A 27,677-nucleotide genomic window follows, 5' to 3' on the forward strand; every position below is an offset into this window, starting at 1 on the left:
GATACAGATGATTACTTGATAACTAAGATTAGAACCAACAAATGTTATTTTAACTGAGCAACTGAGAGAAAGAAAAGAAATCAGAGCCTTTGATTCTGAAAAACAGACTGTAAAGAACAGGTTTAGAAGATCTCCAAAAAGTTGATTCTGTTCATCTGGACGTAGCGTTTTGTGGGAGAAACGTTTCGTCACTCATCTGAGTGACTTCTTCAGTCTCAGCTGACTGCAGGTTTCCCCAATCTTATAAACAGCCCACTGAGGAACAATGGGCTGGGAGGTCAGTTCCTTAATTCCCCAACTCTCTGTGAATGGTACTCATGACCACTGATCAGTGGTTGTTGATCAATGGTCATGAGAATTTGCATAATTAAGATCAAGGAACTGACCTCCCAGCCCATTGTTCCTTCAGTGGACTGGTTTCAGTCATTATGCAAATGTACTGTTTATAAGATTGGGGAAACCTGCAGTCAGCTGAGACTGAAGAAGTCACTCAGATGAGTGATGAAACGTTTCCCCCACAAAACGCTACGTCCAGATGAACAGAATCAACTTTTTGGAGATTTACTTTCCTGGATGATTGAGCATGCATCAAGAGGTTTAGAAGATATTTGTCACTATTTTCAGGTTCATGTACTTAAAAAGTGCTGCTGCACAAAGTAAATCTAAAGTATTTTAATGATTTGCCTAAATTATTGACTCATTAATGTGCACATCGGTTTAATGTGGCAGCTGGACAGGAGTTTAATCACCGATACCCTGCTGAAATGCTTTATATATAATAACACAGCATCATATATTAGTAGATTTACAATCTAAAATCAGCATATTTATATCATATCAGTGTTATCAGTCCGATCTAGATGTTGGGTAATGCAAGCTTAACAGCACTCTGGTCTGATAGCATTCGTGGTGTCACAATCATATTGGAGTGTGGCTGTCACCGCCCAATGCCCCCTTCCCTGTATCGAAATGTAAACCAGCTAGCCCCCGCTCGCTAATTTCTGGCACTGCCGAGGTTAGCTGAGCTCAGTAACCCACTCTTAAAGAACCGTTAAAGTGTCACCAAACATATTAAGTTCAGATGAATAAGTCGGTCTCTACCGACTGGTTGGAGAAAAGCGTGGAAATCAACTAGAGCCAGCCGTTCATCGCCAGTACGACGGTAAACTTGCCCCTCATGTCAGCGGTTTCTGTAAAGCTACTTATTCAGACAACATTTATAAATGTTATTAATTAGTTACACAGCGACTAAACGTAAAAAAGGAACAAGATTTTGAGTGATTAAATCTCAGAAGCTACGACTGATGAATATTTATCATTTATTCCATCTCGACAAATAATTATCAAAACTGATTAATTCCCCGCTGATCGAGAAAAGGAAGTGAGGGCTCTCGTGTGGAGCTGCAGCTATTATTCTTATTGCTGATAAATCAGCTGGTTTTCAGGTAATTAATGAATCCTTGTAAACTCCGATAGATCTTTCACAGAGTCAGAGAGGACCACGTCAAACCGCTTCTTTTTAAAACAAATATATTAGCACTCTAAAGTCCAAAAGGCTTTGAATTGAGAACGATTTTTAAAAAGAGATCAAATTGTGCTTAACAATTAACATCCTGAAAACTGAAAAAAGTGAAATTTTTGATTATTTTATTTTGTTTGAAATGCATAATATTAACATGTACATAAGTATTAAAAGTACTGCATTGATAAGTATTGAGAAGTTTGAAATTCTTCTTAGATCTGGCCACTTGACCAGTCCGAGCGATTGGGGTAGAAGGACCTTTTCTGCAGCACTCCACCAATCAGGCCTGTTTGGTAGAGTGGCGAGACTGAAGGTTACCCGAAGGGCTTTAAGACCATGAGAATCAAAATACTCTGGTCTGATGAATCAAACATCGAACCCCTGGCTTGAATGCCAAGCATCACATCTGGAGGAAACTAAGCATCACCTGGCTAATACCATCCCTACAGTGAAGCATGGTGGCGTGCTGTAGGGAAGGTTTTCAGAAGCAGGAAGTGGCAAACTAGTTAGGATCAAGGGTAAGATGAATGCAGAGATATGCAGCCTAGATGATAACCTGCTCCAGAGCGCTCTGGATCTTAGCGTGGAGCAAAGGCTCATGTTCCAACACAACAACAACCCTGAGCACACAGCCAAGAGTGGCCTTGAGCAGCTTCAACAAAGTACTGAGCAATACTTTTTTAAACTGTGTGACGAATTCTCTTTAAGAGAGAACCGACATCACACCAGGCATCAAACCCACCGACACCAGCTCGACAAGCTGGTCAGTGTCGCCTTTCTTCAATATCATTAACAATATCCCCCGAAAACTGCTATTAATACCAGCATCAGAGCATTTATTCATCGCAAGCATGAAGAATTGTCATTTAGTCAAAAAGCTGCAGTAGTCTTCTTCACAGTACAGCCACGCAAGAAAACACATTTTATTGGATGTAAATGACATGTAATAGTCCCCACGCAGCTGGAAATGTACCTTGTGACACCTCATTTCTCATCCCGCCTTTGTTCAGCGTTTTGTGTAGGTGGTCTGAACCAAAAACTCTGATCACTAATGTATTCTGCGGTGGTACAAAGACTCTCTAATACACCGAAGCAAACCTATCCAAAGGTCTGCGTGTGTGACAGTTTTCCACCAGGAGTTTGTGCACGGGAAGAGCCTGTCAGCATCACTCAGTCACGTCAAGCAGAGACACTATGCTTGTCTCCAGGCGTTATATTGCGCATTTAATCTCTATCACTCAGCAAGTAAAGAGCCTCGGGGTGTTTTACAGAGAGTAAAACATTTTGATAACCCAGAGGTATCATGAATGACTGTGTGTGTGTGTGTGTGTGTGTGTTCCTCTCAGCTTTGATGCAAACAGAAAGCAATCTTTTTTCTGTCAGAGGTGTTGGGCGGCGCACGCCTCCCGCCAAGCTTACCCTGAGGAAGGAATCGAGCGCTCCGTTCTCCATGAATTCGGTGATGATGAGGACGGGGCAGCTTCGCGTCAGGACGCCCTCCAGACGGATCACGTTGGGGTGGTCGAACTGACCCATGATGGAGGCCTCGGCGAGGAAGTCCCGCCTCTGACGCTCGGTGTAGCCGGCTTTCAGCGTCTTGATCGCCACCACCATCTCCCTGCGCCCGGCCTGCTTGAGACGCCCGCGGCACACCTCGCCAAATTCACCTGGAGCGAGGAGAACGAGGTGGCGAGAGGAGGGGTGGGGGGTGATGGAGGTGGGCAGGGGTTGAGTGAGCAGAGGAATGAACGGGGAGGAGGGGTGGCGGGAAAGAGAGCGTCAGGGAGAGTGCGGGGAGAGGAAGCGTTACTGGTCGGACTCGGGAGTGAGTTGAGGGTCGACTTCGACTGTGGGAGAGAATTAGAAAAGAGAAGACGGGGGTCGCTAGTGGGGTCAGGGGTCGAAGATGTTGGGGAGAGAGGGAGTGACTGGTATAGATCGAGTGTGCAACCTGGGAGGGGTGCAGGGAGACAGAGGGTGGGCGAGGTACTTGAGGGTTTTGCATTTGGTGCCTGAGTACGAATGTTTACAAGGGAAGGAAAGACAGAGAAGACAGGAAGGTTGAACGAGCGGGAGCAGACTGTCATTTGAGGTGAAGTTAGGACACAACATGCTGCTGGAAAGACAAGAAAGAAAGAAATAAAGGAAGGAGGGGCGGAGAGCTACAGAGAAGTCCTTCCCACCCACAGCTCTCATGTGCACTCTGAATCCTAACCTTGCTCTCCCACAGAGGACTCTCTAACAGAGCAGCGCCCGGCCTTGATGGCATACTCTTGCTCAAATAAATGTTTAATAAAGGTAAATTATTCTGTCCACTTGGACAAAAAACATCAGGGTTCTTTACCTGCGCCGATGACTTCTTCTATTTTTACACAGGAGATGTCTATTTCTTTGGCAAACTCGTGGACTGCGTCATTGGGGTCCTCGTAGGTGAAAGGGTCGATGTACACTTTGACCCCCGGAGAAACTAAAAAATAGAGAAAAATGGAAAAAATCTGCATCTTTAATGTCGTTCATATGAGTTCATCTGTTAAAAGCAAAGCTTTGAATACGGCAACGGCTGAATAATATGAGTGAAATCAATGCTGCAGTATAAATAAGACATGTTCCTAGCTATGCTGTGTTTGATCCACGGATAGCAAAGCCAGACGATGAATCCACACTGATTCATCTCAACAACTTTGTGGCGAACTGCTATGAGATTCAGCATTCGTGTAATGAAAAGGATAAATCCTAATCCTAAAGATCGGTCTGACTTTTTTTCTGATGCACGAGTGGACATTTTTTACAGAGTGGCCACATATTGAATAAGTGAATCGAAATATGGCTGCAGTGAGAAGATTTCTAACATACAAAAACAGAACATAAGATATAAAACACGGAAAAATCCACTTAATTCCTACATGAACATTTACACTGATGTAGGAAATTGTAGGCATCTGCCCACATGTGAGTTAATCCCAGGATCAGGTCAAAATTTAAGGCCTAATCGTGTAATTTCCTTCTCGACACATACAAGGTTTTAATAATCACACCACATGTTATTTTCAGAGACCTTATAGTGCCATCCTGAGAGCACTTCTCTCTCAGACTGAAGGTTTGCTTGTGGTTCCTACGGTATTTAAAAGAAGACTGGGAGGCAGAGCCACCGCCACCGCATCCACCACTCAGCATTTAATAATTAGCTGTTATTCATCTCTGGCTCTCTTCCACAGCGTGTCTTTTATCCTGTTTTCCTCCACTCATTCCCAACTGGTCATGGCAGATGTATGCCGGACATTTTCTTCCTTTTAAAAGGGAGTTTTCCCTTCCCGCAGTTGCCAAGTGCTGGCTCATAGGGCATCGTATGATTTGGGGGGTCTTTAATTTATAATATAAAGCACCTTGAGGCGACTGCTGTTGTGATTTGGTAAAATTGAATCACTGAGTTTAGTTTATAATAACTGCAAGTGACACTATTGTGCTCAGACAGAGACTCACAGCACAGCAGTAGATTCTTAGTCCTGGTCTCCTACTGATAGCGCCTTGATTAAGATCTGTGCAGCGAGGCTGATGTTTTGCATTAGAATCTATCAAACCTATCAAAACAAAATATAGTTAACAAACAATTCATTTTGCTTTATTTTTGGCCTTCAAATGACAGCATCCCGTCCACAGGCAGACAGAAAAGTGGAGAACTTGAATGACATTGGGGAGCTTGCAATTCATGCCATGTGTGTTTCAGGGGGAAAAAATAGAAACCACACAAATGACTTTCCGCAGACTGAAATTTCATCAAGCAAAGACCTCGGAAAAATGTTGCATTAACAAATATTTTACATTTCAGTGTGTGGGCAGCCCCTCCTCGTCCAGTGTGGAATTATTTCCCGCTGCGCACGTATCTACTTCAACTCAGATGATCTGTGTGCTCGGACCTCCTCCGAGACAACAGGGAAATGTTTTCCTGCCTCAAACAGGTGATTGGATAATTGATTGAATCAGTGGGCTAACTGTGCTGGCATGAGCAAAAGTAGCACAGAGGAGACGGTTTCCAAGCTCAGCACATAAACTTACTGTATTGCTGCAGTTTCTCAGTGTACTCCAGCTCTGACCCGCTGCGCTGCTTCCTGTAAACAAGAAGCACATGAGAAAAGTCACATTGACATAATCAGCCCTGGCCAGCTTTCCAGGTACAGTGAATCAAGCTAACGTCTAACTGCGCTATCAGATAATCAAAGGCTGAGGACGAAACTCCTGGCAGCACATCTGCTTTTTCCTTTCTATGTTTCCCCTCTTTTGGAGCTGATTTGTAGCGGCTAACAGTTTACATCCTCTGAGAGCATGTTAAAATTTAATGAGCGTCTTTGTTCAAAGTCTAACGGACAAAGTGAAAACATGTAGTTCAGCCTGTCGGTAATGAAAATCAAACACTTACTTAAGGCAGACAACAGCGATAACCACCAAGGCAACAATGACCACCAGACCCGCGGACGCCGAGCCGATGATGAGAGGCAGCTGGTCCTGCACGGACTTCTGAGGGTCACCTGGGCCACGGAGACACACAAATGAATGCATAACAGCAGAGAGATTAAAGGGTGGCTCGCGCTGCATGCATAATGGCTACCAATTAGGGCAGCCATAAAAACTATCAAGTCTGAACCCTCATTAAGAGAACCGCTGCAGCAGATCATCAGGAACAGACGGTAAAGTGGGAGAGAACGAGTCCGTACTGTGGAGGCTGGTGCTGAAGTCCATGGGGTTGCTGTAGCGTCCATACCCAGCAACGGTGCGTGCTCTGACCTGCACCACGTAGGGCGTGGCAGCCCGCAGCCCCTCCACCTTGGCTGAGCTGTGCTGGGAAGTTACAGTGTGTGACATTGCCTGGCCCTGAAGGAAAAACATAAATATTAAATATTAGAGCAGCAGGGTTATGTGTCTCCATCTTTCTATCCTCGCTTAGCTTCACAAACTAATATCATACTTTGAAAAAATGTCGTGTCATAATCTTCTTCTTAGGGATTAAAGGATGAATTCATTATTCGTGGATGTGCCAGTCCTTCTTTTTATTCTAACAGACTAATAAGTTTTGCTCTTGCTGCTTTCTTTAGTCTATTACAGGCGTGGCAAACATACGGCACGGGGGCCAGTATTGGCCTGGCGAAGACTCTCATCCGGTCCGCTGGAGAATGTGAAGGAGGACATACACACTGTGGACTTTTGACTCATACATTTCATGGCTTGTAAAATGAGTTTGACATCCCTGGTCTGACCAGCTGGTTTTTTATTACTAATAAATGAGCCATTGCTAGCTGAAGATTGGCAATTTTCTTCTAGCTTTAGTGTTATAGACCCTTTTACAGTTTGTAAACAGTGATTACGTAGGCAGTAAAAGAGTCTGTAGTTCTTTTTAGTATATAACATTATCCTGGAAGTGTCACTTGTGACCACAGTACTTGGTGTTTAACAAAAATTGCTGTTATGTTTTAAATTCAGACGATAAGTGTTCTTTAAAACAAATACAGCTGAAGATGAACTCATAAAGAAAGAATCAAACCTGTGCTGATATTCAGTGTAGCAGGAGTAGGTCTTAAAATTTTAAAATGACTTAGCATTTTCCTCCCCTGGCTCCTTTATCTGAAAGTCAGCAGATTTTTTTTTTTATTGGGCTTTTTCTGTGAGACGACTGAAATACGGTCTGCAGTTAATGCAAGCTTTAGTGGTAGTCACGTTTTGTACTACAACATAGAAAAATCCAAGTTAATACCCCTCTTGTGTATTCTGAAACTGTAACCAACCCAAGCCAACACAGAGGAGCCAAAAAAACTACAGCTTCTTTAATGGCCACTTGAGGCTTGCTCTAAAAGTGACTCAATCTCCATAGACACCCATGTCAAAATGTCCAACTTTACAGCATTAAAAACACATGTTTACAGCCTGGCATTAAAAAAACAAAACAGTTTGGGCCACTGTGGATAGTTTCCCTCTTTGTTATAACTGTATCCACCGAATACTGGAGTTGCATTAATACAGTTTATAGAAGCAGCTGCTGAACAAGCTTGTTAGTGTTTGCACTGTTAGCACTGTTCGAACTATGGCATCAAAATAGTGAGATTTTGGAGACACATGACCTCTAACTACTTGACTAACCTGACTGTCATTTGGACAATGCAGGGTCAAGCGAACAAGTTCCAGTCACGCAGGCCTACAGGCTGGTCAATGACAAACACTTGTGTATGACTGGGTGGAAAAAGCCTCCTTGCGATTTCTTTGGCCACTACTATGTTGCTGCAGTCGTAGTTAGAAATTGAAGCGACAGACATGTGTAAAAACACTGTCCAACTACACTCTGAGCTGTAGTGAGACTGTGAAAAGAGCAACACAACATATAGACAGCAAAAAATGCAAATTGCAGGCTGCACTGATGAAGCTTTTACCTAAAAAGTGAAAAATGTTTTGTGATTTGCATCGTGACTTTTCTTGTTTTACTGCTGCTGTTAATGATTAAAGCAATTGCTAGAAAAATTTTTGTGAAGTATCTTCTTTTCAATCGATTTCAACCTTCAGGACAGGGGCGCCACCAAGGGTGGTTTCAGGGGGGGCACTGGTCATCCCCCCACAATTCTCCTGTCTGTCCAGGAAGGCCCTGGCATATTTTTCCATATATTTTTTTGGTTGTTGTATCACATCCAGGGTTTGGGTGTGACGCATTGGAAAGTAATACTTTAAGCTTGATTTAGACTTCTGTGGGAAATCTTCATCCTATCTTACAACATGACTGGAAGTCCCTCTTAACACTTAACCTTCCACATATCTTTTCTCCCAAGAAATTTAACTACATGGCAGGTCAAAGCTGCCCGGAAAGACTATGTTTCAGTAAGAAATCTACGTCAGTTACTGTTAAGAGAAGAGGTAACTAGCGGTTTACAGCTTTTGAGGACTGAACATACAGGGAGTGCAGAATTATTAGGCAAATGAGTATTTTGTCCACATCATCCTCTTCATGCATGTTGTCTTACTCCAAGCTGTATAGGCTCGAAAGCCTACTACCAATTAAGCATATTAGGTGATGTGCATCTCTGTAATGAGAAGGGGTGTGGTCTAATGACATCAACACCCTATATCAGGTGTGCATAATTATTAGGCAATGTCCTTTCCTTTGGCAAAATGGGTCAAAAGAAGGACTTGACAGGCTCAGAAAAGTCAAAAATAGTGAGATATCTTGCAGAGGGATGCAGCAGTCTCAAAATTGCTTCTGAAGCGTGATCATCGAACAATCAAGCGTTTCATTCAAAATAGTCAACAGGGTCGCAAGAAGCGTGTGGAAAAACCAAGGCGCAAAATAACTGCCCATGAACTGAGAAAAGTCAAGTGTGCAGCTGCCAAGATGCCACTTGCCACCAGTTTGGCCATATTTCAGAGCTGCAACATCACTGGAGTGCCCAAAAGCACAAGGTGTGCAATACTCAGAGACATGGCCAAGGTAAGAAAGGCTGAAAGACGACCACCACTGAACAAGACACACAAGCTGAAACGTCAAGACTGGGCCAAGAAATATCTCAAGACTGATTTTTCTAAGGTTTTATGGACTGATGAAATGAGAGTGAGTCTTGATGGGCCAGATGGATGGGCCCGTGGCTGGATTGGTAAAGGGCAGAGAGCTCCAGTCCGACTCAGACGCCAGCAAGGTGGAGGTGGAGTACTGGTTTGGGCTGGTATCATCAAAGATGAGCTTGTGGGGCCTTTTCGGGTTGAGGATGGAGTCAAGCTCAACTCCCAGTCCTACTGCCAGTTTCTGGAAGACACCTTCTTCAAGCAGTGGTACAGGAAGAAGTCTGCATCCTTCAAGAAAAACATGATTTTCATGCAGGACAATGCTCCATCACACGCGTCCAAGTACTCCACAGCGTGGCTGGCAAGAAAGGGTATAAAAGAAGAAAAACTAATGACATGGCAAGGAGGCCATGTCATTAGTTTTTCTTCTTGTTTCATATGTTAGGCTGTCCTCTCTCTGTTTTTGTCCCCTCTCTCTATTTCTGGTCATTTCACGCCGGTGAAAACCCAAACAAAACACGCAGAGGCTCTAATGCCTGGGTCTCAATCTCGCAGCACATGTCACCTCTACTTGCAGCCCGCATAATGATGTTAAAAAAAATATTTTTAAAAATTATTGTTCAAAAAATTATTTAACATGAAGGCAATAGGCAGAGTGTTACAGGCATAGCCCTAAAGAATGTAGCCTCATGGGCAATGTAACCCAGTTGTAAGTAAGCTATTAAGACTCGAATGTACACTGTGTTCGTGTTTTTCTGCGAAACAATAAATTCCGTTGGAGCAGCCTTGCAACGCCTCTCTCTTGCTAGAAAGTATATCCGGACAACAAAGTAAAGCTATTTCTCGGCTACGAGCCCAACACGGAATCCGAAGTATTAGCCAGAGGTGCCTTTACTACGGTTCGGAGCCGCGGACCTTTTTTATATACGCGTGGAATAGTTTTCAATACAAGATCGCAGCAAAAAGTGCAGCCTTACCTAATGTCCACCCTACTGTTACTCATTTTATATCACGATTTAAAAATCTAGTTGGTATTGGTATGGCAAGTAACCTTCAGTAATAGTAATAAATCACACAGCAATAGTACATTCATGTAGTTGTAAAAAGTTTGATAATATATAAAGTAATCCAAAGTATTCAGAATACGTTACTTTCATTGAGGAACGTAACGGAATACGTTACAAAATACATTCTGGGGCATGTATTCTGTAACCTGTAGTGGAGCACAAGACAAACAAGTAACATCACGGTGCTACACCCATGACATATCTGAGAGTAAACATCTACCAACAAGTGAAACTCGAAATGTTTTAACACAGGAGATTAGTGGTAGTATGTTTATAACATTAACTAATTCAATTTTTGCTTAAAAAAATAATAAAAGGTGTGTTCATTTATACAGATTATCTTGCTGAACAAAAAATAACAGGCAGCACACATCTTTAATTCATTGTTTGAAATTTTCCAGTTTAACCAAAAAAACCTGCTACTGTGGCTAATGGTGCTACTATTAGCAAACTAGCTATTGCTAGCAAACGCCACAGATGAAGTTCACAGCTCTAACTGAGCTTCTGTTACAATACAGTTTAGTATTTACTCTAACTGAAGGGCGAAGGCAGTGTTCAGCATTAGCACAGAAAAAAAATAAAAGCTGCACTTTAGAAATGACACTTTTAAATCACAGATTTAGTTTATTGATGCACAGCGGCTCACTAAGTAATATGCTAACTATGGCTAACACTCCTAGCACCTACTGGATCCTTTTTTTAACTAAAGATTTATTCCTATGCATATTAAAGTTCTGAAGCTCAATCATTTCTACATTCAGAGCCGTCCAGAAAAATATTGGACCTGCCTCAACTTTTCCCACAATTGAATGTGAAGTCATCCAGCAAAGCTAATCAAATGCATGCAAATCACTTTGTGTACATGAATGGAGTAATTCTAACATTTGCATGACAATTGCAGAGATGGAGGTTTAAACGACAGAGAGATGATGCTGCTGTGAAATATTCATGAAATTCTCCCTGTCAGGCTTAGAAACGCTCCGTGGTGTTTTTGCCTGTAAAGCTTTAAAAAATAATGGGCCTGGTACCAAACGCTGGACTTAGCAGAGCCATTGCAGAGCTTTATTCTTTTAATATAGGGGTGGCAGTATACTCGGATGTTTAGCCATCCGAGTTTATAAAATGGCCCTAGGGAATTTGATCAATGCAAGCGATGCAGCATCTCCACAACCAGTTGCTGAGTTTGCATAAACGCTTATAATATAAACGTCCACCTCCATCGCAGCATTACACCAGTGTCCAAAATATAATCTTGGTCAGAGTAAATAAGACACCCACTATGACCTACATAAGGCAGCAGCTATAAAGGCAGAGCTTACCCTCTCGTGGTATTTAATCTCATAGTCCAGGATGACTCCATTGGGTTTCTCCGGGGGCAGCCACGACAGGCTGAGCGTGTCTGAGGTGGAGCGCATTAGATGGACAGTTGGCACTGCTGAAGGTGCTGTGGGTGGACATCAGAGAGAACAGTATATTATTACACTGGTACTGGAAAGTGTGTTCATATCCAAGTTGGCGGGTCCTCACAGTAAGTTGCCAAGATTTTTCCTCTTCTGAAGTCACAAACCATCCAAGTAAGATAATTATTATTCAAAATTCTTCAACCTGAACGGTTAAAGAACAGTGGGACGCAATTCACCTTCACCGCTCTGCAGTTTATTGATTTGTGAGGCCTGAAGAAGACTCAACTGACAGCCATTGTCCTGGGCCCATAAACTGCAGTAAGGTGGATTAAGCGCAGGTTAACTGGGAAAGTAATTACAGCGTGTGAAAAGCGCTCAGCAGTTTGGTTGATGATGACACTGCAAATATTAAGTGGAGATGCTGAAAGGTGACATTGGCAGTGATGTAACGTAAGACGCCTGGTTGACAGTGGGCTGAATGCTGACACTGGCGATATAGTGTACATTTTACATTTTATCTGCCTTTTCCTGTAACACCCTCAGAAAGGCTGAGCTCCTGCTCAGTCTGTCCATCTGTCGCTTTCAATGAGCTTGTTCAGCAATGTTTACTCTTGGTGTTAGCACCGCTCTGTATCCTAAAAGCTCATTAAGACACTCATAGACATTGACTGAACGTGGGATTCACTAACCAGCCTGTTTCATCGTGATGCTAAGTGGTATTGATTGGAGCTACTCTATGAATGAACTTGTGGAAACATCCAGTGTCACTGACAGATGTTCTACTAACCGGCTTGGTTGGTGGTGATGTTGACTATGGAGTATCTGGGTGGGGTTGTGTTTTTCCCGGAAACCCCGTTGACAGCTTGCACCTCGAAGCTGTAGCGGGTGTGAGCCTGCAGGTTCCTCACCACCACCTTCCTCTGCCTCAGCCCCAGCCGGCGTGGAGCGATGTCCACGTTGTCATCGCAGCGCGTGCACGGGCTCCGGTCTCGGAGGCATTTCTTGCACACGACGTTATAGACGAGGTCACTCCGCCCACCCGTGTCCTCGGGCTCCTCCCACTCCAAGGACAGAGAGGTCTCGTTCACGCTGGATATGACGTTGCGAGGCGCCGAGGGGATCGCTGCACAAACACAGACGCGCACGTAGGTGTTAAAACAGGTGGGCAGGCAGAGAATAAAAACACACAGTGAGGCTTTAGTCATGCTCCCTATGCAATGCTGGCATTATCCTCCCCAGTGGTGTAAAAATCCTTTAATATCTCAGGAAGAAGATGTGCTGCTAAGTGTACTGAAACAGACAACATGTTAAGAGAACACAAACAGAAAACCAGCAGCCCTGTAGTCCATTCCTATGTATAACCACACTCTCGGTGCTTATGGAACTTAGCTAATCTACTCTTGATAGAAATTCATGTTCTCGTGCCAGTATGACCCAAGGCCACCGCAATTCAATAAGCAGTGCTACGTTTTTGAGTCAAGAGCCTTTAAAACCTGGATAAAGTATGATAAACTAGGAGGGAGGCAACACAGATTGGTTCAACAGACGTGCTTTTCATCCTGTTACAGGGAGAGAAGAGAAGCTCTCTGCCTCTAAGCTTCCAGCAGAAGAAAGTCTAACCTGTCTCACAGCAGAAAGAGAGCGAAGGGGGGGGGGGCTCTCTCAAGCTATCAGCTCTGAAACCGCCTGTTCACGGACTTCAGCTCAGCCAGCTCGCCCTGAGCTGGGTTTCACTCACCCTGTCCTTTCTAATTAGGCAGGCACAGTTCAGAGTGGAGGCTCTTTTAATTGGACACCCATCTAAAACACACGCTGAGTCCAAGCTGCCGGCCATTGACTGGCTGAGCCTCTCTTGTGCAACGCACACAGCTTCCAACACAAAGCGCAGGCTGCCTGGCACAAGCCCTGACAGACCGCAGGGACAGAACTGTCAGGCCTGTGTGTTTGTGTGTGTTTGCATGTTTAGTCGAAGGCGGTGTTTGTGTCCCTGCCCGCCTGTCTGCACACACTGGTCGGTGTCAGAGTCCACAGTGTTCCTGTGACGAGGATCTGGGGGAGACAGTTGCGAGCCGTGTGTGTCACTTAACGTAGCGAAAGGCCCCTGGGGCCTGACTTTACACGGTCAAGGCAGCACATGTCGCTCTCCATTAGCACGACTGGGGCTGCGGCTCCTCTCCGAGGCCCTTCCATGCAGAACAGGCACCGACACCGCGGTCAGCACCAGACCCGATTACTTACCACCAAACTACCGTTAAATTTGAAACGCTGACAGACGCGTGTTTGCCATTTTAATGTCAAACTGAGTTTTGAGCATTGTGTATTCGGCTTCAGAGCCTAGAAAGAGAAAATGTTTGACATTTGAGAGCCCTGACGATTTTACTGACGCGTTACCAAGTGGAGCTTTTTATCGACCTGTACGTTGTTGACACATTCTTTTTTCATAATTTCAGCACGTAACATTATGTTGCTTTACTATTCTACTACATCCCTACCAAGGTAGGCCCACCTGCTGCTACTTTCCACTCAGAAAGTGAGTTGGTCCTGTTACTATTTCAATTTTATTGAGGGAGAACTGAATAAAGATCCTCCCCACTAACTTGAATACATATTGCTTGCCTGGTGCATAAAGAAGAGCCCCAAAAGTAACCCAGCTCTTGTTCCATTTGTGTTTCCCCCAATGGCTCCGCCCTTATGTTCCCACTCCAACTATGAAGACTTTGTGGTCACATGACTGCTAACCATGCGATAAATCATCTGCCATTTAAGACATGTGAAAAACCCAGTCTAACATTCCTATTAAACCAGCAACCATCTTGGCGAATGGTTGCTGGAAGGCGCTGTGAAACTGATAACGTCTCAGTCACACGGGATTAGAGACTGTTCAATGACCCCCTGAACCATTGATCACTAGGAAAAATGTCTTCCTCAAGCAGCTGGCGAAAACCTCTAGGCGAATGCTTTGGTCACTAGCAGACTGCTGCAGTCACCTTTAGTTTGCATAGAGGACGCCAACTTGTCTCCTATTTCCAAAGCAGCATTTAAAACGGTGACAAATGCAACGTGAAACAGAAGCTGTTTACCTTCAAAGTAAAAGTTGCACCTTTTAAAAGGCCTCAGCTGCAACGCTGAGCACAACTTTTACTTTGATGATGATGATGAACGTTCTTCTGTTTCTGGTTAACACTGAACTTTTCAATGCCTTCCATGTAAACTAGGAGCGAGCTGCTGGCGACTGACTTCAGCAAGCATAAGGAGGTTTTTGGTGCAGCATCAATGTTTGCAACTTGCAATTTTACTCATCGACTGCCAGCAGCATCCAGAAACCACTTCACTATCGGTCATTAAATATACGTTTTTCTTCTCCTGACTGGTGGTTGTATCGTGCACAGCACAGTGGACAACTCCTGCGTCACGAGAAATCTGAACACACTGCAGTTCAGCAGCAATTAAAGTCCTCTTTCCATGCCAGTGGAAGATTTAAAAAACAAAGAATATGTTTCTCAGATTTTTAAAAATCTTGTCACAAAGCAGGGTGTTGCGCTGTAACTGGGTCTCTTGATGTAATCATGTTTGAAACCCAGCACTGGGATTTGTCGTGAAGGCAGAACAAGCCCTAGCACTGGGTGATAGAGGCGGTTCGGTTAAGGAAAAATGCAACCCGACAGGTTGCCAAAGTGTTTGCTGGAGGTTGCTGGCTGCTGCTAAGTGAAACCAGTGCTGCAACCGGAAGTGGTTATCATGGGAGACCCCGAGTTGTCTGCAAACAACCTGCAGCTTGATCAGGTTTGGCTGCAGGAAACTGGCAAAACCTTTAACTGGCTTCACCATTTCTCTTTCTGCTGTGGTGATAACCACCAACTAAAACCAAACACAATCACGTGATTTGAGAAAAAAACATGTTAACATAGTCCACTCCTACAATCATGACAAATCGACACTGAAGTGTGCAGACAAGCTGTGCAGTTTCGTGTGCCGTTCTGCTAAAACAGAACCCAAAAATGTAATCATTTCAAGCAGCATCAATCTAAAAAGTGACAGAGTGTGCAGAAGCACACAGCAGCGAAAACGGCAACATCCTAGCATCTTCCCCCAAGCTGGCTTTAAGCCTATTTACATACATTGTTCCGATGAAGTGACACTTTCATCAGAGTGAAAGATTTACACCCCACAGGGAGCACTAGTGTATTGGGCACAATCACTACTTCTCTTTTTGGTATGAACAGATTAAAATGAAGCCCCTACAAACAAGTCACAACGAGCACCAAAGATATTCCAAATTCAGACTATTTTTCCAGTCTGTGCAGCGGAGAGTGACTTACTGGTGCAGGCGGAGTCAGGGGGGTCACTGTCAGCGCGGTAGAAGCCATTCTGGCACGGACAGATACTGGCTCCTCGTGCACTGGTGCGACTGTTGGCTGGGCAGGGAGCGCAAAATCCCTCTCCGAATTTGGATTTGAAGGTCCCGGGGATGCACGCTGGATGAGTGGGCGAGAAAAATGAAAAGGACAATAAGAACAAAAGCAAAAAAATATATATAGATCTATCTAAATAAGTAAATAAAGGAACAAAAAAACAAAAAAAAACATGCTGGGCTGTCACTTATCTACAAGACCAGGGGCTGTCACATCTGTCAGAGAACAAAGTACCTGTGAAGTAGCAGCAAAGCTCAATATTTATGGAGGAAGCGCTGATACGTACGTGAGAAATGACGAACACTTAAGCACGAGGGCTTATCTATACATTTGCATCTGCTCTTTCATTTTCACTCTCTCGGCTAGGTGACATTAATCTCCCTAAAAAGAGAGTCGGGATGACAGCAAAGTTTCATGTTGAAGAGAAGGAAAAAGGAGGATAAAGATGAAGACCGACTGCTGACAGGAGATTGCTGTTGTCAGACAAACAGGGATGGAGAATGCTTCTGAGAAAAGGGATACACCCTAAACCCATCAATCAGTGTCTGCTCAGTCCTCGGTTCTCCGAATCCGCGCCGCGGAATACAAACAAGGCCTCCACGCGCATGTGGAACGGCTCCGTAATAAGCCAATAAATCAATCCGAATGATCAGAGCAGACGCGAATTAGCCGAGCGGAGTTATTAGGAAAGCATACGAAAAGTACGGTTATCTCACACGATGTGTCCAAAGCGATTCGTTTGAATTCCAGAGCGTCACGCTGAAGGTTGCGTGATATCAAGTCTTAAGGATAAAACCAGCATAAGCCGAGACTAAAGAAGGATTCAGATAAAGGGGATTAGCAGCAAAAGGTCCGGATATATCAGCCCCCCTTGTTTTACTGTTTGCCACATTCCTAACCGGTGCTGTAAAAGTGGCGGTCTCTGGCAAACATCTGTCGTGTCAGCATGAGGGCTCCGACAGGAGGGAGAGTCTGTGATTAACTAGTTGGGTTAAGTGGTCTCTCGTTTTGAACTCAAGTTCCACCCTAATTCCCCAACAATGACACTTTTAGGAAAAATCAGCGCAGCTAATGACACCGCAACGGCGCTGTGCAATAAAAAGCCAAAGACGAGACGAAAATGTGTGTTTTTTTTACACTTTCACAATCCGAAGAGACCTTAAGGCTCTACAGTCTGTGATCTGATTTATTCTTTTTCGTGTTAAGGGCTGCATTGTCATCTTCTCTTATTTGTTTGTTTTCCCCCACTCCTTTTCGAGAGGGTGCTGAATCACCCGGCGCTCTTTTCTCCAATCCATTAACCTCTTTGGAGGGCACCATGATTTTCCAGTTTTTGATACACTTAATGTTTCCCTCTCCCCGCTCTTATTGTGCCTCATCCCCCTCTTCTTTTCTCTTCTTCGCCTCCCCCTCCTCTCCATCTCATCCCGTGTTTGGCTGTGAGCGAGAGGCAAGACTGAGGTAAGAAATGAAATGTCTGAGTGATTAATGTTAGCGTGGCAGTGTTGGCTCACGTTGGTCTGAATGGTGTTAATGAGTGTGGCCGCCTGTAGATTAACTAACAGGAGGCCGCGGAGGAAATTACACTTCCTCATCACAACCGCTGGCTGAGGCCCTGGAGAGCTTTTTATCAGGCGCTGGCGGCAAGCTTTTAACCTTGAGCAGCCAAATGGCAACGAATGAGCTCTCAGCCAATGTTAGACAACATTTCTCACACCCAGGTGAGAGGAAGCCTTGCTTGTCTGTCTTTGACTTCTCTGCACCTTCCCTCCCTTTTCATTTTCTGTCCCGTTTTCTTTTTTTGGGCACATTCAACCCTTTTTACTGTACATCGTGCTATCTCCCTTTTCTCTGTTAATATCTCTCCGCCTCTATTATGCGCATTTTCCTTGCCTTTCTGTTTCTGTGCCTTCCCGCTATCTTTCTCTCCCTCCTGTCCTGCCCGCACAATATTTGTATGCGGCTCCTCTCTACAACAGCTCATTAATTCATACTCTCCTCCACCCTCCTTCACCCACCCCCTCCTTTCAGGAGCCACACAATAAATGCAGGGAAGAGGGCACAGACTGAGGTGACTTGCGCCGAGCATATAAAGGAGCTTTGGTTAAATAAAAGTCGAAATGTCTGTTAAATACACGTACCCTGGCACTGAGTGCTGTCTGCGGAAGGTTCAAAGCCGGCGTTGCAGGTGCACGAGCCCACGGGAACCATCCACTCGCCGTCCCCGTTGCAGTACAGCTTCAGCGGCACGGACAGCTCCATGGCGTTGTTCACGCAGGCCCCCGGGGCAATCACCAAGGAGGTGGCTTCTGCTCCCGTAGCGGTCTCGGGGAAGACGGCAAAGTTGGCAATGGTGGTGGAGCACTTCTTGAAGAAAACCCTGACTGAGATTAGAGACATGCAGGCTCCCAGGTCCTGGAAGGCCAGGTAGAAGCCTGCCTTGGAGAGGGGGCCAAAGCTGCGCACTTTGGTGTTGATCCTTCCCGCTTCCAGCAGAGAGAAACTCTCATCTGGGGCAATAGTATCCACCTTCACGTAGGGGTTCTCCCTCCACAGAGGGCTGGTGTCCGTGGCCATGTCCCCATCTGACTCATAGTAAAACAGATTAAAGGTCTCTTTGCAGGAGCCTGGGATGTTGGGGATGCTTGCACAATCGCGGACGGAGAACTTGAGCTCCACGTAGACGCGAAGCACGCCCTTGCGGGGTATATAGTCCGTCCTCAGCCAGTTGTTCTGGCTGGGCTGTTTGACATTGCACACCTGGTAGGTTCTGATTGGGCTCATGGAGTCATCGTATCCGCTGACCTCCTCCCACTGTGGAGACAACACGGAGACACTGCGATGAGGGGAGGTAATGACTGTAAATACTGTGCAGAAAGGAGCAGAACGGCTTTAAGAATTAAATGAGGAGAAAAAAATCCCCGTGATTATCTAATGCTTTCTCTCAACGCAAAAACAGTTCCATTTCTCGCTCAGCACCGACCGAGCTGCGGCAGAAGCTCAATTTTTAATACGCTGATAATTAATATTAAATAGTGTTAAATGCAGTGCATCCTAATGCAAACTGTTCACCCATAGAGAATGTTGAAAACAGCTAAGTGATGTCTGGCATAAACATGGTTGCACGAATATACAACACGTGCACACCAACACACATTCCCACGACGTGCGTGTGCGCGTACACGTGGCCTGTGCAGAATAATTTGCAGCTAAAAAGCTTCTAATTGCATGAATCATTCAGAAAATTCTAATTATTATGGACTTTCAATGGAAACATTTTCCCATTAAAACAAATTTCACACATTATGGCTGTTTGACGAGTTCTGATACCGATCGTGTGTCGCAGCTCAGATCATCATCAGCAAATCAGTCACTTGCGGGGCTCCGTCAAAGCTCAACTTCAGTAGCTATTAAACAAGGTGCAGACACACCTATAGAAGGCAGCGCTCGCATCGATGTCTGTTGCGCTGCAATCGAAACAGCCCCGAAGGAAGACTCGGTTTCTGTAACCCCCCCCCCCCACCACCACCACCTCCTCTCCTCCATATATGTATAATGCAAACAGTGAGTTATTTATTAAAACGGCCATCTAAATGCAATGCTTTCAGTGTGATTGCACTATGGCAGCACTCTGGAGCATTTCAGGTTACATGGACTCTTATATATATCCTCTTATGCCTACACACACAATACAGGAGCACATATTTGCATCTGCTTTGGTTTGTGTCCCTGCGAGTCTGATGTCTTGCTGTAGAAATAGTGATTTAGGGGCCCGGTGTGACACGGGCACCATCTATGGCTTTATGTGTTGTTAACAGTTGCGTCTCTATATGGTAACTAACATTAGCAGCTATGATAAATGTATCGGTGGGTCAATAAATTTAGTCCATTAGGAAATAACCTTGTGAGAAGTCAATTGTTTTGATTCCCCACCACCGCCGCCCCACCCTCTAATTCCACGTCGGACTGAATGCTTCGTTTCCATAACAAATGAGCGTTCCAGAAATTGATTATTTCAACCGGAGGAAAATAATGCATAACTCATCTCACGTCTCTGAGCTCCCCGCGTGCAATTTATCCCCAAACGATGAGCCCAAGAGTCAGCATTAGGCGTCGTAAATCACCGGCAACCCCGCTGATGCACTACCTGACAAATATGATAATTGCCGGGCCTCCTTGAACGTATGGGCTTGTCAGGCGTGAGGAGAGGGGCTGCCTCGCCAGTCGTGACATATGACTTCATGGATGCTGGGACATTTCAGAGCCGGCCCTTGTTTGGTTGGGGGGGGAAGAAGGGAGCCGGGGCTGCCGGAGATCGTTTCCATGGAAACCCACCATTTCCATTGACTGACTTTGCGCTCATGTAGCGAAGACAAATTACACTGGCCGAGTGTGGGGGAGGTCTGTCAGGCTGTTAGCCCTGGGGTCAAATTCATGTTGTTTTATTTTCTCACAATTCCTATAGGGGGTATCAGCTGAAAACCTTAATTTCTGTCTGTAATGCGCTCTTGGGCCCACATTATAAAAGACACATGCTTTCAGTTATCAGGCTACTCTATCCTAGGGAGACATTCAAGGTAAAGTCTAGCTAATAGTCCTTAAACGTGGCGGGGATTTGACTCCTGTTTGTGCGCTTGCTCATTAGTATGTTTAAAGTGCAATATGCACAAAAAGCACAAAAAAGATATTCCTTTGCTGATCTTTTCATGTGGTCTGAAAATCTTTGATATCCTCCACACAATGTCTCACAGTGTGCTTCTCATTTGCTTTATAGAATCCGAGAAAGCAAACATACACTGCAAAAACAAAGCCATAAAGCAGCAGGAGGTGTGCTGTTCAAGTCAGACTGGGCTCTATTAACAAGCAAATGGAACAAATGCTGTTAAAAAGCCAGGAGAAAAAAACACAACTAAGCTAAACACATGCGCAAACTCACCCCACTCTCTGGGAATGTGGTCCAAGCCAGCTCTGTGGTAGCCCACCGACTGTCCATAAGGGTTTCTGCAAATTAAGAGTAGGAGTAAGGTTCACAAACTGGGAATTAAATGGTGTGAAGAAGGATAAAAACAAAACAAAAAGTGTTGCAACACTTTAAAGACCACACACACACACACACAGTTCTCTGTTCTCCAGAAACGGATGCAGGTAAAAATGACACACACACCCCTCGCTCCATAACCTCCACCCACATGCGTTCAGTTTTTTGAAAGCTCTGACAATCGTGGCATATCTGTGCTGCTGCCTAATTAAGGCTTTCTCTGCGTTTGGCACCCACAGATGCACTTCTTTCAAATATTCACTTGTGGACTAAAAGAACAAAGCCTGTTCAGGGTTTTCGTCAGAGGGGAAATATCCCAGGGGAATTGAAGGGGGGGGGGGTCACATGAGCAGGAATATATTGTTCTCTGAGGCAAAAACACAAAAAACTGTGACCTCTCTCAGGTGAGCAGATGCTTACGTCACCTGGCTGTTTACAACTTTGGTGAGAGCCAAGTCGACAATCTTTTAGGGGGGGGGGGAGGAGAAGTTGAGAATAAACAGCAGGATCAATGAGCTCTGTCGTCTGGCTGTCAATCACACGTTTACCTGAGTGGGGGTGATCTGCTGAGTTCATCTGATACCTCACTCACTCTTACAGCTGTGTGGCCGTGCAGGCTCCCATTGTTCCCCTGCTGCTAATTACTGAAACAATTACACTTTTCTTCACGGAGACTCAATGACACAACTCCCGCTGTGCACCATTTGCTCACAAGTTGTTGATAACAGCGCCGGAGAAGGGTGTGAGAGGCTAAAACAAATAGCGTGTCCTGTGTGGAGCAACAGTAGCACTTGGTGGCTTTGTTCCGGTGGAGCCCGCTGAAGACAGTGGTTACACCACAGTGTGTCCTTGGCTTTTGAGTGTCACTAACTAAAATAAGTTGCATTTGGGTGTCTAAATCGGTCGTCCATCTGTGGCTGCTGATATGAGCGATGTGTGTTATTCAGGCAAAACCACAGCGGCTTTTCTTCTTCTTCTTCTTCTTTTTCAGAGCATGGGAGATAATGGACATAGATCTATACATGCACGGGGATGGATTACTTTTCAGTGGTGGTCAATAGTGTGCCAGTGGAGATGCAAGATTACACTAGTTTTCATTCTAACTTCAGAATGAAAGACACACAGTGATTGGTGGATATAGGAAATTTTACCTGGGGGTGGGGGTTTAGGCAGGGTGGCACATTTCTCTTTAAAAAGGTATTTGAAAATCCCCTATATGTTAATGAAGCCAACAAAAAACGCTTTAAAACTACTTTTGTATCATTATCTCTTCTAAGAAAACAAAGAGACAATAAATGAGACGCAAAAAGGTTCTCCAGTATAAATACATAAATAAATAAATACAGAAAAAAACTTAAATTACTGTACAGGACTAATAGAAGGCTCCACAGCAGGGGGACACTTGCCCCCCCTTGCCCCCCCGTAGATCCGCCCCTGCACTGATCTCTTTCATACAGTTACGTTCACATCGTGGTTAAAGGGAAGCAAACAGACATCCCGATGTGGCGTTTTTATGCTAGGTAACGTTGGATGTGTGTGTAAATGATAACAGCCGCTTGATGTGCAGCGATAAACTGAGAGTTAAATCCTATAAGGCTTCACTAATAAAATGCTTGAGACTGCAAAAAGTCAGTGAAGATGAAGCACGCAAGTTTAACATAAAGCTTGAAACCGGGGTGGGTGTGCTGTGTCTCAGTTTGATCTAAAGCATGATTCATGATGATTCAGTGCAACCATGCATCACGATTTCCTGTAGGTCACCCGTGTGATCGGATCCAGCCACTAAGAGTTTATGTAATGAGTTTATGCTCCCTGATTGATCAGTCGCCATCTGTGATCCTCGGGACACGTAGCAGCATTTTAGACACTTATGGGAGCAGCTTTTCCCTTTCTGACTGGGATCCAGCTAATCTAGCCGTGTACATGTAAGACGTAACTGTGCATTAGCCGTCGCTAAACGATGGTTAATTAGGCATTCACTAATCACATAAACTCATAATGACTTGATAATTTTGAAATAATAGAGAGCAAGAGGAGTCGTGCGTCGTGCATTAGCTGAAGAAGAACTAAAATGTTTTCCTTTACACCCTTTTTAAATTTTATATTCTGTTACAGTGGTAGATGCTCACATTAAGCACGGCCAAAGTTCAGTGAGGTGAGCATGTGCAGGAAATCCCTCTGAGCTATATGAACCAATCACTTAGATAGCTTTTTTTGGTTCTTGGCTCTGTGTGATGTCAGCAAGAAGGAATATCCCTAATATGGTTAGCACTAAAGCCCCACCCCCTTGTTATTAAACCTTCTGTATACCAGAGGCAGCCAATCAGAGGCATGCTGGCTTAAAGGACAAGGAGCTAAAGCATGTTGTTTCAGACTGAGAAAATAAGGAGCTGGACCAAGACCCAGAAAGAGGAAAATTAGGATTTTTTAAAGCTAGGAGGTACTCCAACCCAGTCCAAGAATAAAAATCAAAGTGCGGGAAATTAGCATAATAGGCCACATTTAAGTGTGGGATTTGTGCTTAAGCAGAATTTATTTAATGTACAGTACATTCAGAAATGAAAAGTAGGCTGCTAGGTTGGAATAAGCATACGAGTGGTTCTGCAATAAAGAAAAAATCATTTAATTTAAGGAGGAATAAGTGGCTGCTTCCATTTTTGTGTGTCTGCGTGCTGACAATAGAAATCCCATTTACCTGGGCATGATAATTAATAGGTAACATTTGCGCAGAGGGCAAATGCATTCTCAGTTTTCTGAGCTTTACGTGCGAAAGGGCATGAGCGACAGCGGTTAATAACTTCACTTGTCGAGCCCGAATGCACGTTCGTGTACAAGGTTGTTTTACTGATTAGCACGACTCGAGCCAGAGAGAGGAGGGACTAATCAGTGAAATCAGCGCCTGTTGTCTTTGCTTGGCTACACCCGGGCCCTCGCGGCGCACAGCCAAGTGAGCACTGGACGGCTCGCTGCTGATCCGTGGATGCAGGCCCGTCTCCAGAGTGTCTGATCCACCCCCCACACCTCCCCTTCCCTCTATCCCCTGTACCCAGAGGCAACAGGAGACAGATCCGCTCAGCCTCAGCTAACCACAGCCTCGAGCTCATGCCTCTTTAAAACAGGCTTCACCTCACACGGCGCAACAAGCAGGGGCAGCAAGGTGACCAGCTCATATCTGTAAAAGCCCCCTCTGTGAAGGCAAGGACTGCACCCAGCTGATGTGAGGGAGGGGGGGTTAAGAGGGGAGTGGGTGGACCTTTGACCTCCATGCGGAGCAGGAGGAAGACAATATGTCTACCGAGATCTTAAAGACGTGGACTCCTGTGCAGTCTGGGCTCACGTGCTGCTCGAAACAGTAAAGCTGCAGCGTGAACACGGTTTTCGTTCCTCACCGGAGTGTGTCAACGTCCTCCTCCTCCTCCTCATCATCAAACCACTGACTCCCAGAAACCCGCTGAAAAAGATCCCATTTGTTCCACACCTCTTCCCCCTCCTCACCCCACCCCTTCTCCCGTTAAATTTACAATGCCTCTGAGATCCCCTAACTGCTATAACTCAAATCCAGAAATCTCTTCCCCTCCACCACCGTTACCACCACCTCTCCCATAAAACTACAGCAGCAGTGGAGTCGTTCTGCCCCCAGGGGTAAAAAAACAATGCTCTGCAGTGGGAACTTTAGAGCACCACCACCCCCGTGGCATTTGAGGCTCTTTCTTTCTCCCTTTTTTTGTATTTTTTATAATCGCCAAAATGCCACACAGCTCTGCGCTCTGGGAGCTCACACACGCTGATGTTTTATTCACTTTGTACGAGCGGCCGCATCATGAAAGAGACCCCCCCCCTCCCCCTTGTACTACACAAGACACTGCCGACAAGCAAACACATGAAATATTAAAAGCCCAAAACATCATCATCGTCGTCGCCGCCGTGAAGATCTGTAAATGCTGCAGGTGTTAATAATAAGAACTTCACTCACAGTGCACCTCTCTCTCTCTCTCTCTCTCTACAGGCTCACAGCTGAGTGCGACGCTCAGTTTGACGCCTGATGATGAGCACCTTTTTGTGCTGCTGACCTAATTTAAACACATGCAGCTGCTTTTACAGGTCAACAAATAACGATTCTTGTTGACATTCGTGTGTGTAGGAAGTAGGGAAGGAAAAACAAATGTGAATGAGGCTCGCTTTTAATATGAAAATCCCCCCCCGGTCCTCCCTTCGAGCGTTTTGCACCGCAGTCTTGCAGGGCGCGTTTGTAAAACGCTTTCTGAGCGCTCATCCATCTCGTTTACGAGTTTTTTTTAAAAAGAGTACAGTAAACGCCGACTGTAAATGAGAGCATTAGAACGTAAAAACGTCACAGCTGGCCCAGGCTTTTACTGCAATCTGCTGGCGCGAACCGGAGATAAGTCATCCTGATCACTTTGGCAATTAAAGCGCACACTTTCAAGTTGCCAAGGTGGATCCAACAACAACAAGAGACCCCACTGTTCAAGGCACATGTAATCCCGCCCACACCATCATCACCACGACTTCTCATTTAAACCCGAGTGATGATCTGCCCTTCATGTTTACCCTCAGAGGACAAACATTAGTTAACCCCCGTGCTTTGAGTAACACTTAGTGGTCGGGCTGAGGGAGGAAAGCGGGGCTGATCACCTTTGGCGTCAGAGCCCACTGGGACTCGGGGAGTGCTGCTGCCGCTGCATTGATTTACTTGCTGACACCAGAATTGATGAGGGATCAGGGGCTGGCCACGGTCCAGGAGAGGCAGATTGGACGGGGAGGGGAGAGAGGGAGGCGAGGCAGAGCAGAGAAATGTAGCTACAGCTCGGAGAGAAGAGCCCACGGGCGAGGGAGCAAGGGATGTGGGCGATGGTGGGCTTCTCCCCCCGGGGGAGGTGGGGCTCCGGGGTGGGCTCGCAGCGCACTTGTTAAGCCGCTGACCTTTAACTCACACTTGTCATCTGAAAACGTTTCACATGAGCGTCCCAGCGGCATTGTCCGGGGGCCAGAGATTGAGCCACACCGGGACTTGTTAAAGCAGCCCCGCTTAACAGGACCCACAGCATGTCTGCACCTCTCGCACGCATCACAGGAGGAGCCCTTTCTTTTTCTAATCCGTGGAGTCCGTCTCTAACCTCTGTGGAGCTGTGGGGGCGAAGAAAGGTGGGGCAGGTGGGCATCCTCACCGGGCTCGTGGGTGTGACAACAAGGACAATAGCAACAGGGCAGTCCTTCAGCCGCAATGGAAACACAGGGGAGTAATCATACACAAATACACACACACACACACACACACACACACACACACACACACACACACACACACACACACACACACACACACACGGACTGGGGCGTTCTGATGCATGTGTGCATGAATTGCAGACTGACGCTCAGCCCAGGAGCCCGCCTTATATTTACAGCCGTAATTACGGAACACACGGATGCCGTGTTGCATGTAATCTCTCCGGTGTAGACAGCGTGCATCACTGATGTGGTGTTCAAACTGACCTCAGCGTGATTCACACTGTCATGAAAAGGAGGCACAGTGTGTGTAATTGTATGTTTTTGATTTTTGTATCCCTCTGCCTGACAATAACATGGTTCGCTGTCAGTTTATAGCGCCTACAAACAGCCCATTGTTCATCCGCGGGGAGCAAAAAAGTAGTGATGAAAAATATCAAACGACCTACCTTCTACAGCCAGGACCACAGGGACAACGAGGCTGCACACCCACAGCAAGTAATCCATTGTCATAAACCAGGCTTTTGCAACATGAATAAAGGTGTGTAGACCTGGAGTGGATGGATGGATGGATGGAGACTCAACCACGGAGCACCGCAGCCGAGCTTTTTGTTCCCCTCCACATTCTCATGTCTTCAGCTGTGATGAGGGCTCTCGCCGCCCCATTCAACCCAAATCCTCAAAAGAACAAGAGGTAGCCGAGCGCGTCTGTATGTTTGCATTCACCCAGCTCCCCAGATCCTCCCCGGAGTGTAGTTGTGGATGCGGTGCTTACAGGACCGCTACGCTGCGCCCTTTTCTCAGTCTCATTCTCTTTCTCTGACTTTACCGACACGGAGCCTCGGTCCAGGGGTGCATCTCTGTGCTGCTGCCCCCCGCGGGAGAAGAGGGTGGAAGCCCGGAGTGTGAAGCGCTCTCCGCCCGCAGAGGAATCTGTGAAGTCCGCTCTGACCAACTCCGTGCGGCTGTTGCTCCTCTGCGAGAGATGTGCGTCGGAATGGCAACACAGGGGCACAGACACACACACAGACACACACACAGAGGGGGGCTGGGAGCTCGAGGTGGCGTCAAGGCAGACTCCGTGAACCCTCAGCTTCTGGTAGGCACTTTCAAAACAAGAGCATGTCTTTAAAGACAACTGGATAGACATAAAAATCGATGAATCGATAAATAGATAGATAGATACCTTATTAATCCCAAAGCAGCAGCAGCAGGATAAATAATTAAAATACTACACTCTACAATAAATAATAAATGAATAGCACAAAATAAATTATTATTTTTGTTATTATTGTCAAAGAAGCAGCAAAAGCTGTGATGTAGTGTGTTATTACTAATAGAAATTCTTGAATTTGTAGTTTATTTTATATCATGTAGTTACAACAACCTGTGTTCACAAAACTTTATTTATTTAAGCCACTTCTATTCCTCCGTGGTCTAGTACTTATTACAGTTTCCTTA

The 27,677-nt window shown here is 45.4% G+C and overlaps 1 protein-coding gene across 1 annotated transcript in view; it reads right to left on the bottom strand.

Annotated features, from left to right (window-relative positions):
- Positions 1–27,225, bottom strand: part of ephb3a (eph receptor B3a) — a 37,124-nt gene extending 9,899 nt beyond the window's left edge. The window contains exons 1-11 of the mRNA XM_026149693.2: positions 26,666–27,225; positions 20,871–20,935; positions 18,076–18,748; positions 15,842–15,997; positions 12,310–12,645; positions 11,439–11,563; positions 6,232–6,388; positions 5,937–6,045; positions 5,576–5,628; positions 3,867–3,989; positions 2,942–3,189 (exon numbers count right to left, since the gene is read on the bottom strand). Coding sequence (XP_026005478.2) covers positions 2,942–3,189; positions 3,867–3,989; positions 5,576–5,628; positions 5,937–6,045; positions 6,232–6,388; positions 11,439–11,563; positions 12,310–12,645; positions 15,842–15,997; positions 18,076–18,748; positions 20,871–20,935; positions 26,666–26,729 — 2,109 coding nt within the window. The 5' untranslated portion in view covers positions 26,730–27,225. The remainder of the gene's footprint in view (positions 1–2,941; positions 3,190–3,866; positions 3,990–5,575; positions 5,629–5,936; positions 6,046–6,231; positions 6,389–11,438; positions 11,564–12,309; positions 12,646–15,841; positions 15,998–18,075; positions 18,749–20,870; positions 20,936–26,665) is intronic.
- Positions 27,226–27,677: the final 452 nt, after the last annotated feature.

This window comes from Astatotilapia calliptera, chromosome 18 (genome assembly GCF_964374335.1).
Source record: "Astatotilapia calliptera chromosome 18, fAstCal68.1, whole genome shotgun sequence".
NCBI lineage: Eukaryota > Metazoa > Chordata > Actinopteri > Cichliformes > Cichlidae > Astatotilapia > Astatotilapia calliptera.